This window comes from Anomaloglossus baeobatrachus, chromosome 4 (genome assembly GCF_048569485.1).
Source record: "Anomaloglossus baeobatrachus isolate aAnoBae1 chromosome 4, aAnoBae1.hap1, whole genome shotgun sequence".
NCBI classification, from domain to species: Eukaryota; Metazoa; Chordata; class Amphibia; order Anura; family Aromobatidae; genus Anomaloglossus; species Anomaloglossus baeobatrachus.
The window spans coordinates 337,897,635-337,913,022 of NC_134356.1; the positions used below are offsets into that span (position 1 = coordinate 337,897,635).

The window sequence follows — 15,388 nt, forward strand, 5'->3', positions numbered from 1 at the left end:
ACCCAAACAGTTGATTTCCACCACACATAAGGTATCAGCATACTCAGGAGAAATTGCACAATAAATTTTATGCTGCTTTTTTTTCCTTTTACTCTTGTTTAAAAAAAAAAGCGTAAGGGGTCCAAAATGGGGTCACTTGAGGGGGGTTCCTGCTGTTTAGGTACCTTAGGGGATCTGTAAATGCAACATGGTGCCCGCAATCTGTTTCAGACAACTTTGCTTTCCAAAATTCAAATATTGCTCCTTTCGTTCCAAGCCCTCCCATTTACCCAAACAAACGTTTATGACCACATATGGGGTATCGGCGTGCTCATAAGAAAGTGGGTAACAAAGTGTGAGGTCCAATTTTTGGTGTTACCTCTTGAAAAAGTAAGAAAATTAGTGCTAAAGCAACATTTTTAGGTAAAATGTTAATTTTTATTTTTTTTCATTCCATATTACTTTAGTTCCTGTGAAGCACCTGAAGGGTTAATAAACTTCTTGGATGTGGTTTTCAGTACCTTGAGGGGTGCAGGTTTTAAAATGGTGTCACTTTTGGGTATTTTCTGTCACCTAGGCCTCTCAAAGTCACTTCAAATGGGATGTGGTCCCTAAAAAAATGGTTTTGTAAATTTTGTTGAAAAATGGGAAATTGCTGATGAACTTTGAACCATTCTAACTTCCTAACCCCAAAAGATTTTGTTTCAAAAATTGCGCTGATCTAAAGTAGACAAGTGGGAAATGCTATTAACTATTTTGTGTGACATAACTCTCTGGTTTATGGGCATAAAAATTAAAAGTTTGAAAATTGCAAAATTTGTAATTTTTTTGTCAAATTTCAGATTTTTTCCCAAATAAAATAAAAAAGGTCATCCTAAATTTACCTCTAACATGAAGCCCAATATGTCACGAAAAAAAATCTCAGAATCACCGGGATCCATTGAAGCGTTCCAGAGTTATAACCTTATAAAGTGACACTGGTCAAAATTGCAAAAAATGGCCTGGGCATTAAGTACAAAACTGGCTTCGTCCTTAAGGGGTTAAATAAGGCAATACACTGTGTTCCAAATTATTATGCAAAAAGAGTTTAGGAGTGATAAGGTCAGAATTTTTTTGTCATTTAAACTCATTGCTGGTGATGTGTGTCAGGGCTCTTGATATCACTGAAAGCAATTGCAGATACCTGTGCAAATGAGTTTGGCAGGTGTGTCCAAATAAAGGCAAGACTACTTAAGAAGGCTGTTCCACATTATTAAGCAGCCTACATTTTTTGCCAAAATGGGAAAGAAAAAAGATGTGTCGGCTGCTGAGAAGCAACAAATTGTGGAGTATTTAGGTCAAGGCATGACTGCAATCAACATTGCCAAGACACTTCATCATGATCATCGCACAATCAAGAAGTATGTCGCTGATTCACAGCACACACGTGTGCGTGCTGATAAGGAGAAATTGAGGACTCTTTCCAACAGGCAATTGTGTCAGGTTAAAAGAACAGCTGCTAAAATGCCTTGTCATAGCAGCAGACAAGTTTTTGAAGCTGCTGGTGCCTCCAACGTCCCCCGAACAACAAGATGCAGGGTCCTTCAGAGATTTGCAGCTGTGCGTAAGCCATCCTGTCGACCACCTCTATCCACTACACACAAGCAGAAACGGCTCCAGTGGCCAAACGATATATGAAGACTGACTTCCAAACTATTTTGTTTACCGATAAGTGCCGTGCAACGCTAGATGGTCCAGATGGATGGAGTGGAGGATGGCTGGTTGATGGACACCCCATGAACACACAGCTAAGGCGCCAACAAGGAGGAGGTGGAGTAGTGTTTTGGGCTGGAATCATGGGGAGAGAGATTGTCCCTTTAGGATCCCAGAAGGGGTAAAGATGAACTCCATAATCTACGTGGAGTTTCTAAAACAGCACTTCCTGCCATGGTTCAGGAGGAAGAACCGTGCATTCCGCTCAAGATCATTTTCATGCATGATAATGCACCATCTCATGCTGCAAATAACACATCTGCATCCCTGGCTGCTATGGGCATAAGTGGCCACATGTTCCACTGACCTCAACCCCATTGAGAACCTCTGGAGCATCATCAAAAGGAGTGTCTATGATGGCAGGAGGCAGTTCACATCTAAGCAACAGCTCTGGGATGGTATTCTGTCCACATGCAAAACAATTGAAGCACAAACCATCCAAAAACTGACAAATTCACTGGACGAGAGAGTTCAGAAGTTTCTTTCAAACAAGCGGTCCTATGTGCAAATGTAACATCACTTAGAATTACGTTTTGACTTGAAAACTGTTTGATTTCATTTTGGAATAAGCTGATAATGCTTATAATTTCACAATTGACCATTTTGTTTTTCAAAATAAAAATAAAAAGGTTGAAAACTCTGCTGTGCATAATAATTTGGAACATGCATTTTAAGTGCATTTTGACTGTTTATTATTTTTAAAAATATACTGTTTTGATAGGCAGTTTGATCAAAAACATTTCAATTCTATTCGAATAGTAGATGACCGGAAAATAACAATGACTGCAATTCATAAAGTTAATTTAGCAAAATATGAAAAAATATTTTTTGCATAATAATTTGGAACACAGTGTATTCAGAATGTCAGACAAAGTGCAAGAAACAGTGCAAATGAAGATGGTATGGCTATAATCCAAAATTATTTAAGAAGTATTAGACATGTGGTTCTCCTCCTGCTGGAATGGCGCCAACCCAGAAGCGCATTTCAGTGTCAACCTTCTTTTTTATAATCATTTATTGGCAACTTATACTGTATTACTGCATTTATAAAAACTACTTGGTTAATGTACTACATCTAATATTTGTGCCTCTTATTCGCTTACAATGCTATTATGTATTGTATCATATTTAGTGGAATTCATATAATCTCTTGCTCCTCCTGCTATTAATGTCGCCTTGTATTGTCTCACTCATTTGTTAACCCCTCATTTTTTAACTATGTGTTATTAACATTCTGGCCTAATGGTGTCACTCTCTTATTGGCTTGATTCTAGAGAGTCAGCAGAGTTACTCTGGGCACCGTCTGGCCTCTGTTCAGTGTTGTACTTTTAAGAAGTGCACAAAACTGGTTGACAGTTCTTTTATGAATGCTTACAAAGACTAACACAACCGAATCATAGACAGACAATGCAAATTATGACTTCTGATCATTATAGTGAATTTTCCATTGGTGGGGGCTGTCTGAATCATGTATTTCAAAGAGTAACGCATAAACCCTGGTGTAAGCGCTCAGCATAGAGTGCAGGATAAATATTACAGAACCTTACTCTGATCTTTGGGAGGAAGAATGAATAAATCAACAATAGGTCAAGAATTGCTTTTATTTATTTTTTTATGCAGCTTACTGTGCAGAATAAGTAATTAGATGGCTTTTTTCTTCGGTTCAATGTGATTTAGAATAGGTTTTTGCATCACCATTTTTTGAGAGCTATCATTTATCTAGATTAATGCCAACAGAGTCACGTGAGGGCTTGATTTTTGCAGGATGAGTTGACTTTTTTTTGTACCATTTTCAGGGACATAACTGTTTTTGATCGCGTCATATTTCGATTTTTGGGAGGCAGAATGGACATTAAACAACAATTCAGGAATTATTTCTTAAACCTTTCTCATTCACCATGTGGAAAAAGTGACCACCGCTTTATTCTTCGGGTCAGTATGATTACCATGATACGATATTTATATCACTTTTTTTAATGTTTTTCCCACTTTTACTCACATTATTTTTATAGAAAAAAAATTGTTTTTGCATCACTCCATTTTGAGAGCTGTAGCTTTTTTTATTTTTCCATTCCACTAACGGAGCTGTATGGTGGATTATTTTGGGTTTTTTTCGTGACAGTTTCAGCTATTTCACTTTTATTTACATGCAACATTTTGAAAGTGTTTTATACCACTTTTTTCAGCAGGGAAAATAGCAAGGAGAATCCAGCATCCAGATCCTGGTGAAATTCTTTCACATAAATCTTACGTGGTCCCCACATAGCTTTCTCATGAGCCAGATCAGACACCCCCATACTTTGCACTGACGAGGGGCAAGCACCCCGAAACACCGTGTCTGCAAATTGGGATTCTGCTCTGGCTTATATATCCTGAGTCATATTGCAAAGGATTATTGAAAATCCACTTGTGACTTTTAGGATCGCTACTTCCAATAGGTGGCGCTGTGCTAGAGTTTGTCTCCTTTACTGGAGAGACAATTTGAATATTTCCTAGAGGGGCGTGGCAGCTATAAGTCCCCTTACCTGGCAGCCAGACTGGCTTGCAAAGTCTCCTTAAGGAGAATAGTGTTCCCCCGTGGTCCCCACATAGCTTTCTCATGAGCCAGATCAGACACCCCCATACTTTGCACTGACGAGGGGCAAGCACCCCGAAACACCGTGTCTGCAAATTGGGATTCTGATCTGGCTTATATATCCTGAGTCATATTGCAAAGGATTGTTGAAAATCCACTTGTGACTTTTAGGATCGCTACTTCCAATAGGTGGCGCTGTGCTAGAGTTTGTCTCCTTTACTGGAGAGACAATTTGAATATTTCCTAGAGGGGCGTGGCAGCTATAAGTCCCCTTACCTGGCAGCCAGACTGGCTTGCAAAGTCTCCTTAAGGAGAATAGTGTTCCCCCGTGGTCCCCACATAGCTTTCTCATGAGCCAGATCAGACACCCCCATACTTTGCACTGACGAGGGGCAAGCACCCCGAAACACCGTGTCTGCAAATTGGGATTCTGATCTGGCTTATATATCCTGAGTCATATTGCAAAGGATTGTTGAAAATCCACTTGTGACTTTTAGGATCGCTACTTCCAATAGGTGGCGCTGTGCTAGAGTTTGTCTCCTTTACTGGAGAGACAATTTGGACATAAATCTTAAGAATTTCACCAGGATCTGGATGATGGATTCTCCTTGCTATTTTTCCCTGTGACTACAGCCTGGCCGGCCTGTGATTTGGTCCGTGCACCCTCCTGATGCTTGTGGTTCTCCTTCAGACTGGGAGAGCTGGTTATTTCTAAATTTATTTACACTTTTTTCAGCAGTATGATGAAAAAGAATAGATTTTTGTCATGTTTTTTTTTACGGTGTTCACTGAAGCGGTTAAACAGTGTGACAGTTTTATATAATTTGGCTGTCCCGAACGTGGCAATACAAAATGTGTACTTTTTTGTTTATTTTTCTTTTTACAAAACGTGTTTATTGATACGCCTTCCCATCATTTTACGGCGACTTTTAATTTCTTAGTAGCAGATTCCTGCCCATTCATAAAATTATAGGCTATTCAGCCCAGATAGAGGCATCACTAAGTAGGGACCCAGCATACGAGATACGCCTTGATGCTGGCTGCTGGGCTCGCATAAAACGGTCCTTTTTTATATGTGTCTCAATTTTATTTCCTTAGCAGTAATGCATGTCCAAGTTCCTATATTCAATGTTCTGTATACCTTAGCGTCTCAGAGTGCAGCTGTTATTTATATTACTCACTTATATAGTTTTATTAATTTCACAGCACTTCCCAGATGTCTTTGGAGTATGAAGTACCTGGAGTAAACCCATGCAAATCTGGAGAGAATATACAAACTCCTTACAGATGGACCTTAGCCCTGCAAGACTGCAGTGATATCCACTGAGCCACCGTGCTGCATTTTTATCAAACATTGCCACAAACGTTGAATGTGTGATTCCATATCTTAAAGAAAAAAGAAAGTAATATGTTTCTCCACCTGCATCAAAGCTTTACTGTTTTTATAATTCCATCGACATAGCTGCATGTGGACTTCTTTACAGGATGAGCTGTAAGTTTTATTGGTTCCATTCTGTGGTACATATTTAATTTAGTGATAATAATATTAGAACATAAAAAATAAATAAAATAAGCTATCGATAGAATATGTGACGAATAAAAATTGATGGGGGTCTAAAAACCCTGGTTGAGAAAATTAATGCGGCAATCATTACAATTTCCAAGCAACCATAACAATCAACTCCATAAAATCTGTGAACCACATCTATAAACAGGTAATCAAATTTTATTAAATATTGTATACATACAAAATAATTAAAACCAATGGAGTGATGGTACTGCAGCTAGAAGTACATGTTTCAAAATGGCCCCGGCAAATCTTTACAATGGTAAAAACACTAAGAATTGACCACAAGGATACTAAGATTTTCCAAATTCCCCTGTGAAAATGTCAAAAGAACAGTGCAGGGCATGACTGATAGGACTCCTCATTGTACGTATGATGGCATATTTGCATCTTTTTGGAGAGGCACATTTCTTCGATTATAGACATCTGTTTGGCACTAACCCCACATCATTACACAAATAATTCCATATCTTTTATTTACTAAAGTTCCTTGGCTATTACATTGCACTGCTAAACTGGATACAGCAATGAACAGGTATTTAAGGAAGAAATATTTGGGTCTTTGTGTACAGTAAAATATTTATAAGGTCAAATATTTACAGACAGAAACAAAGAAAAGAATGATATCGGAAATATTCAGCCGTCACTCTTCTTCATCATCACTGTCCTTCATTGAAATCCCCTGGAGTCCTCCCCTTTCAGACACAGCCATTGTAGCCTCCTCCATAGTTAAACGGTTGTGAATAGTCTCATATGTCTTATTATTTAATGTGCCATCCAGCACTCCCTGCAGCCTGAAGTCTCTGTAGGTTTTCTGCGAAAAATGAGAGAAAAAGAGAATCACACATTTGACTCGCATGTCATCGCATGTTTACATCATATTTCTCACTATATTTACAGCGTCCAAAGTCACAGCAACATTCAGACAATCTTGAGATAAATACAGAGAAAAATAAGGGAAATCCATTCTTTTGTGACTTGGGAATACTATCTCCTGTTACTTAACATTGCTATTGTTTCAATATCAAGCAGGACTTTGCTTTCCTTCCCATCAAATATGATGGAAAAATTAACGGCCTCCTGATCTAAACATCTATTGGAAGTGTCTATCAGACTTGCATAAATGTTAATCTAAGAGTAGACATTTTAATTTCTGCTCACTTTCTTCCATCTTGAGATATTCTACATGTTGTTACAGTAGTTCATTTGTTGAAAATATAAAAAGGTGAAATGGCAACATCTGCAACCGAATAAGTTTGGAAAGTGTTGGGTGGGTAATAGGCTCTGGCTAAATCTCTGTTTCACCATGTAAGGGAAGTTATCATCAGAAAAGAATCTATTGTTCAAATACGTTTTTGTGTTCCAAATTGTTTTACTTCTTTTTTAGCAAAATTTGATTTTTTTCATATCATGATTTTTATGAAAAAAGAAAAGAAAAAAAACCCCTAAATGAGCAATCTTAGGTTTATTTTAGACTCATGCTTCTTGTCCTTTCATGAAGGACTTTTCAGTAAGCTACTTATCATTTAAGGCAGAATTACAGTGTCAAATAACATTTTTATACACAATTGATAACACAATACCCACCAATCACAACTAGCGATGTCAATGCTGACCCTGCTCCCCCCTCCCTACATAATGACCTTTGCACAGGCTCATTAAATTATTTAATGCAAAGGAGATAGGGTCAGGGTCTGACCATTGTGGCTATGTACATGTGTTTCCTGAAAGAACAAGAATAGGCCATTGTGGCCTCTTTATTGTTGTTGTTTTGTTTTTCTTAAATACAGATTGTGATATATAAAAAAGGAAACCTTGCCAAAATTAAAAAAAAATACATTTAACACAAAAATGCGATTTAAACAATAGATAATTTTTTGATAGTCTCCCTTTGCTTACTCTCATCGTATGAATTAATGTTCAACCCTGATATAATGACCATATGACCAAGTAAGAAATTAGTTCACTTTGGCTTTAAAATGTAGGGTGTGATTGATTAATAGCTGTTGTCAGCCTGGCTTTCTTGCCTTAAATATGGTTATAAAAACTGGCATTGCTGCTCGAATGAACTGTGTTTAAATAAAAGCATGGAAGGAACTCAACTGTAAAAGAATTAAAGTTCTGTCTTGCTCGAATTACACCAAAAAAGGTGAATCAATGGCATACACCTAAATTTTGTATTTTACAGATTTTTGCATATTCATTAACTTGTCTGGCTAAGAGAAGCCATAAAATGGGACAAATTTACAGTAATTTTCATTTTGAGGAGGAAAATAGGGAAAAAAAATGTGAAGCGAAAAATGTGGTCATGATGCATTGTTATGGGGGATCTGCTGCTGACACTCATGTGGGTAATGTCCACCAATTCTGTACTAATGTCTCTCATCCTGGGCCACTATCTGGTATATATGTCCTCTATCCTGGTATATATGTTCCCCATCTTGGTGTATATGTTCCCTATCCTGGTGTATATGTCTCACGTCTTGGTATACAATTGAAACTAGAAGTTTACATACACTATCTAAAAAGACACATATGCATGTTTTTCTCATGAAATCAGAATACACCTTTCCTGTTTTAGGTCAATTAGGATTAACAAAATTATTGATATTTGCCAAAATGCAGGAATATTAAGAGAGAGTGTTTTAAGGCATTTTTATTATTTTCTGCAAAGTCAGACGTTTACATACATTTCATTAGTATTTGGTATATTTGCCCTTAAACTGCATGACTTGAGTCAAACATATTGGATATCCTTCCACAAGCTTCTCACAATAGTTGGTGGGAATTTGGGCCCATTCCTCCTGACAGAACTGGTGTAACTGAGCCATGTTTGTAGGTCGCCTTGCTCACATCTGTCTTTTCAGCTTTTCTTTATGAATTTTCAATAGGATTGAGATGAGGGCTTTGTGATGGCCACTCCAAAACAATGACTGTGTTATCCTTAAGCCACTTAGTAACAAGTTTAGCAGTATGCTTCGGGTTATTGTCCATTTGGAAGACCCATTTCTGCCCAAGCTTTAAATTCCTGGTTGATATTTTGAGATGTTGCTTCAATTTTGCTACATAATCTTCTTTCCTCATGATGCCATCTATTTTGTGAAGGGCACCCGTTCCTCCTACAGCAAAACAACCCCACAACATGATACTGCCACCCCCGTGTTTCACAGTTGGGATGATGTTTTCAGACTTCAAAGCTTCTCACTTTTTTCCTCCAAATGTAACGGTGGTCATTATGGCCAAACAGTTAAATTTTAATTTCGTCAGACCACAGGACCTTTCCCAAAAAATTAGGTCTTTGTTCATGTGTGTATTTGCAAAGATTAATATGGCTTTTTTATGTTTCTTTTGGCGTAATGGTTTCTTCCTGGCAGAGTGGCCTTTCAGCCCATGTTGATACAGTACTTGTTTCACTTTGGATAATGACACAATCTTACCAGCTTCCACCAGCATCTTCATAAGATCTTTTGCTTTTGTTCTTAAGTTGATATGCACATGTCTGACCAAAATACGATAATCTCTGGTACTCAGAACCAGTCTCCTTCCTGAGCGGTATGATGACTTGACATTCCCCTCCTGTTTGTACTTGCATATATTTGTTTGTACAGCTGAACAAGGCACCTTCAGGTATCTGGAAATTGCATCCAAAAATGAATCAGACTTGTGCAAGTCAACAATTCTCTTCCTGAGATCTTTGTTGATTTCTCTTGACTTTCCCATGATGCACACATGGGAACACAAAGAAGCAGGGTGTTTCAGGTGTGCATTAAAATACATCTATGGTGTGTCTCTAATTACCTCAGATGTTGCCAATAAACAGAAGCTTCCAAAGACATGACATCATCATATGGGCTGTCCCATATTGTTTATAGGTATAAAGCATGCATAGTGTATATAAACTTTTGACTTTAGACATACCAAATCCTTAATCAGCATAGTGAGTTAATAAATAAATGAACCATACAGACTTTGAGAAAATTAAAAATGTCCATATGGTCCTGCAAAAAAAAAAATATAATAGGGAACAACAGAGAAAAAGGAGTATGATGCAAAAAGATTTAAATAGAAATCTATAAATTTTATTATACAAACATTAAAAGTCAAAGGCCAAATTACAAAGAAAAAATGGGAAAAAAACAAAGAAAAAGTACACCATGCCTGGAGCAGATATACACTGAGTAAAATATATGGATATGCAGTAAAAATATATATAAAGGTCATGTAAGCGTTAATAAAGTGCATGTTTGTTATATTCAAAGAAATACTGACACAAAATACCTGATCAAATTGGTGCACATACAAGGTAGAAAACAAGTGTGTAATAATAAAAGTCACCAAAACTGTCCTAAATCAAAGCATTGCGCATTAAACACTTAAGCATGATGACGTGCACATTAAAAAACATGCACCTGTAGACATGACTAAAAAGAGAAAAACGCTTTGCATACCCACATAGATTAGAAAATGGACTCCAGTCAGTGGTGGCACAAGTGGAATAGGGGACACCGCAACGTACGATTCGCTTAAGTACTGTCTTAGAGCTTCATCGGGGAGGAAAAAATACAGCAAAACAATATGTAGCCTGAGATATTAAGACAAAGCCATTGTAGAGATATGTGAAAGGATGTGGGAGAACTTGCCATTACTGATTAGAAAACCCCTGGATATTCAGGTCTGCCAAACCAGCACAGAAAAAGAAAAAAAATCGGGTGTGGCTGGCAAACTTGACCCCAAACAATGAACCCCATTCAAGTCAATGGGGATGCGACCTTCGGGGGTGTAAAATGGGCGTAATAAGTGCTAGGGAGCCGGAGACAGAAGTTAAATGGTAGTAAGAACAGGATAGTTATACATACCGTTTTTACTGGAGGATCACGCTGCAGTCAACCTCGCTTCTGGGCTTGCTAATTAAGGTTAATCAATATTCACTGCTTCCCCTGCCCACCCTCTGTGCCAGTGTCTTTGGTTGCAGACTGCTATACCCATTCACCACCATGTGTCTTTATTTGTGATTGGTTGCAGTTTGCTGTATAGTAGTGTAACATAAATAAATAATTTTATAAAAGGACTTAGGCGGGCTTTGCACGTTGCGACATCGCAAGCCGATGCTGCGATGTCGCACGTGATAGTCCCCGCCCCCGTCGCAGGTACAATATGTTGTGATAGCTGGCGTAGCGAAAATTATCGCTACGCCAGCTTCACATGCACTCACCTACCCTGCGACCGTCGCTCTGGCCGGCGACCCGCCTCCTTGTTAAGGGGGCGGGTCGTGCGGCGTCACTGCGACGTCACACGGCAGGCGGCCAATCGGAGCGGAGGGGCGGAGATGAGTGGGATGTAAACATACCGCCCACCTCCTTCCTTATTCTACGGAAGCCGCGGTGACGCCGGTAGGAGATGTTCCTCGCTCCTGCGGCTTCACACACAGCGATGTGTGCTGCCGCAGGAACGAGGAACAACATCGGACCGTCGCGTCAGCGTAATTATGGATTACGCCGACACTGCACCGATGATACGATTATGACGCTTTTGCGCTCGTTAATCGTATCATCTAGGCTTTACACACTGCGATGTCGTAGGCGATGCCGGATGTGCGTCACTTTCCATTTGACCCCACCGACATCGCACCTGCGATGTCGTAGTGTGCAAAGCCCGCCTTAGGCTCCCGCCATATTTTGATAACCAATGCAGGTAAAACAACACCTACAGGCTGCAGACACCGCCTGTGAGCTTTGCCGTGGCTGGATATCAAAATAGAGGGGAGAAAAAAAAAGATGAAAAGTGGGACAGACATTTCTGTACAAAGACCGCATCTCCTGGTGGAAAATCACACCGAAACATTGTCAAAACTGTGGTATTTTGAGCAAATTTCTTCCAGGAGATGCAGATTTGGTGCTGAAATTTATACACCAAATTCCTTCACCAAATCTGCATCTTCTGGCAAAAGAATGCATCAATACTGCATCGCGTTTAGATGTGTTTTTTTTTCTGCGAGCAGATGCAGATTTGGTGCAGGAATTTCGAGGGCAAAAATTGGCAACTCTTGGTAAAAAAAAAGCGTTTTTCGGCAAGGAGATGCACGACTCATTAAACTCAATGAGATCACCTGAAGTGATGTCTCTGAGTACAATGAGATCACCTGAGGCGAGTTTACTTACAGTCACAGGTGGGAACCTCCAGCTGTGACCACAGGTAAACTCAGTGACATCACTGCTCACAGCTGCGGCTCAGTCAGTGTCTGCCTGAAGCCACAGTGGACGGTCACGTTTTCTAATGTACTCGAGCGTTGCAACTTCAGTATGTAGCACAGCTGGTGTCATCATGGGACTTCGTATGGTTTACGTCAGATCTGCAAGGGTGTTTAGTGGGTTAATAAAGGGCTGAAAGAGGATTTGTGTATTTTATTTCAAATAAAGGACTTTTTCAGTGTTTGTGTTTTAGTTCTTTTGACTTAAAAGATTAGTAATGGGGGGAGGTCTCATAGATGCCTCCCATTACTAATATAGGGCTTCATGGCAGCTGTCATTTTTTGTTAGCTGAGACCCTGGAGATAACTATTTGGACAGTTTTTTCTGGTCCCTGCTCACGTGATCATCGGTATACACCGTAAACCAATGATCACGTTACAGTAAATGAAACGCTGGTAAAAAATGATTTATCTCCCACCTGCCATGATCAAACATGTCAGATAGGATATAAATCTCCTGCCCCGGTTCCCTCCGGTCCCTCGGTGTCGCCAAAGTGACCCCCCGACCTCCAACCCCCTCCCAATAATCCAAGATGGCGGCGTGCACACCAGCGCGGCCATATTCACCCTCTTCCTCTGATTTCTGTCGCATCTGCCATGACACATGCGACAGAAAACTCCTCCCCAAGCCCAGCTATGTCACCCCATTTACCCCCCCCCGGTGTTCTTGGTATCTTGCGCAACGTTGATCCCCCGCGATCCCTCCTCCTTCCCAATAGATGCTGGCCACATGTACAGAGCGGCTGTCAGCACAGCTTACTGTGTTCAGTGACGCTGAGCTGGCTGTACTCACATTGCTGCTGTAGACCCAGGGAGAGTGGGTGCAGTATCATTGCACCCACATTCCTCACATAGAGGGTCTGCACTCATAGCTAATGGAGGTTCACTGAGCGTACCCCCATATTCTAGGAGGCCCAGAGTTGTCATGGGACCTCCAAAATGGATTACAGTGGACCAGATTTTTTTCTTTTCAATAAATTGGTGAAAGAGGGAGTGTTTTGGGGAGTATTTTTTCCCAAAACATTTTTTGTCGTCTATTTTTTTTATTACTGACAATTAGTGATGTCGGGTATCTGATAGATGGCCGTGACAGCACTAACCGCTGGGCTTAATGCCTGGTGACTTTACACAGCTAGTATCAATCCCATATATTACCCAGTTTGCCACCGTACCAGGGCAGCTACATTAGCTGGGGTGAAGCACCAGGATTGGTGCATCTAATGGATACGCCACTTCTGATACGGCTGCAGCCTTCTATTTTTAGGCTGGGAAGAGTCCAATAACCATGGCTCTTCCCACCCTGAGAATACCAGACCCCAGCTGTCAGCTTCACCTTGGCTGGTGATCCAATTTGGGGGGGACCCCACGTTTTTTTTTTTAAATTATTTATTTATAAATAATTAAAAAAAAAAAACAGCCTGGGGTATCCTCCAAATTGGATCACCAGCTATGTGCACATTTCCGTTGTTTTTCATCAGTCACATGCGTTGCTTGACGCTTGTGACTGATGTGTTGTACAACGGGTGGCAAGAATTGGAATTCATTGTCATGAGAAAGCGGATTCTGTTGTAAAACGAGAGAGAACGATCAGCTGATCGTTCACAATAGCCGTCCGCCGGCTTTTGAGAGTGATCAGCTGATCACCCAGCGGCCGTCTTCTGTGAACGATCAGCTGATCGCTCGGCGGCCGGCTATTGTGAACGATCAGCTGATCGCTCTCATTAGCCGGCCACCGGGAGATCAGCTGATCGCTCTCAAAAGCCGGTGGCCGGGAGATCAGCTGATCGCTCTTATAAGGCGGCCGCCGGCTTTTGAGAGCGCTCAGCTGATCTACCGGCGGCCGGCTAATGAGAGCGATCAGCTCATTGTTCACAATAGCCGGCCGCTGGCTTTTGAGAGCGATCAGCTGATCTTTCGGCCGCCGAGAGAGAGAGAGAGACAGACGTTCATTTGAATGATTAAACACAAGATTTGAGCATGCGCAGTGAAAACATAAGCATTCCGCTGCTCAAAAAACTTTACATGCTGCGCTCCTGCCGCCCGACGGTCAGTCGTTCCATGACTGATCAGTCGGGCGGCGGATGCAACGCAAGGGCATCAGTCGCAATTCGCCGCTCATACAAGTCTATGAGAAACAACGGAGTCCGCCAAACGGATTGCTTTGTTTATCAGAGCGGTGGATTGTGAGTGATCATAAACAACGGAAATGTGAACACAGCCTAAGATGAAGCGGTCAACTGCGGTCTGCAGGCTGTAGCCATCTGCTTTACCCTAGCTGGCTATCAAAAATAGGGGGGACCCCACGCCATTTATTTTAATTAATTATTTTTTGGCTAAATACTATTTAGTGCCACATGAAAGTCACTAAAGGGTGCCAGATTAGAATATGTAGGGAATGGGACATTATATTTGTGTTTAACATCTATCCATCCTAGCTTTTTATGTTATGTGCTCACGGTCCGGGTTTGCAGCGTTTTGGGCGCAAAGTGTTTTCACTGCGTCCAAAATTCTGCGTTGTGCAGATAAGATGAGCCACCCCCATAGTGTTCAAGTTCGCTTCGTCGAACTGAGGGTGTGTTCGTCGAACGTTCGACGAACACCTTCGAACCCCATTGAAAACAATGGCAGGCAAACACAAACACATACAAAACACATTATGCATATACACATAGTTAATAATAAACATTGCCATTATACTTATAGGTCCCGCGACGCGTCCTGCACGCTGTCTCCCGCCGCTTCTCCTTCCGATCATCGCTGCGTCCTCCTGGTAACCGTGATGTCATAGCATGTGACTAATCAAGTGTGTATTATCTCATTGGCTACAGACTGGTCACATGCTTATGACATCATGCTAGGTCCTGTCATTGCATCTCTCCGGTACGCGATTTGAGCATCTCCGTGTACTGGCGAGATGCTCTGGCACATGGTCGGCTCCCCGTCCCTGAATGTCTGCGCTCTTTACAGAGTCAGCCCACATGTAGGGACTGGATGCAAAAGCCGGTGAATAGCCACGCCGGAAATCACATGATCTGAGATCACCATTGTTATAGTAACCCGCCTGTCAGGTTACTAATGCAACGGTGGCAGCGGTGACGTCACCGCTTACCAACCCATAACCTCTGCTCACTCATTGAGTGATTAGACTGCATGGGTTAAAGGAGGAACGTCTTCCTCCCCTGTGCTGTCTGATGTAGCAGAGCTGCATGGGTTGAAGGAGAAAAAAGACAGATGACCAGGATCGTGGAGGGGTGAGAGGGAGTAATAA

At 41.0% G+C, this 15,388-nt stretch overlaps 1 protein-coding gene across 16 annotated transcripts in view; it reads right to left on the reverse strand.

The window, feature by feature from the left end:
• Nucleotides 1-6,016: 6,016 nt before the first annotated feature.
• The window catches only part of CADPS2 (calcium dependent secretion activator 2), a 914,362-nt gene continuing 904,990 nt past the window's right edge, over nt 6,017-15,388 (reverse strand). For all 16 annotated transcript variants that reach the window (XM_075345069.1, XM_075345070.1, XM_075345068.1 and 13 more), the window contains one exon: nt 6,017-6,687. In XM_075345069.1, coding sequence (XP_075201184.1) covers nt 6,517-6,687 — 171 coding nt within the window. In that variant the 3' untranslated portion in view covers nt 6,017-6,516. The remainder of the gene's footprint in view (nt 6,688-15,388) is intronic.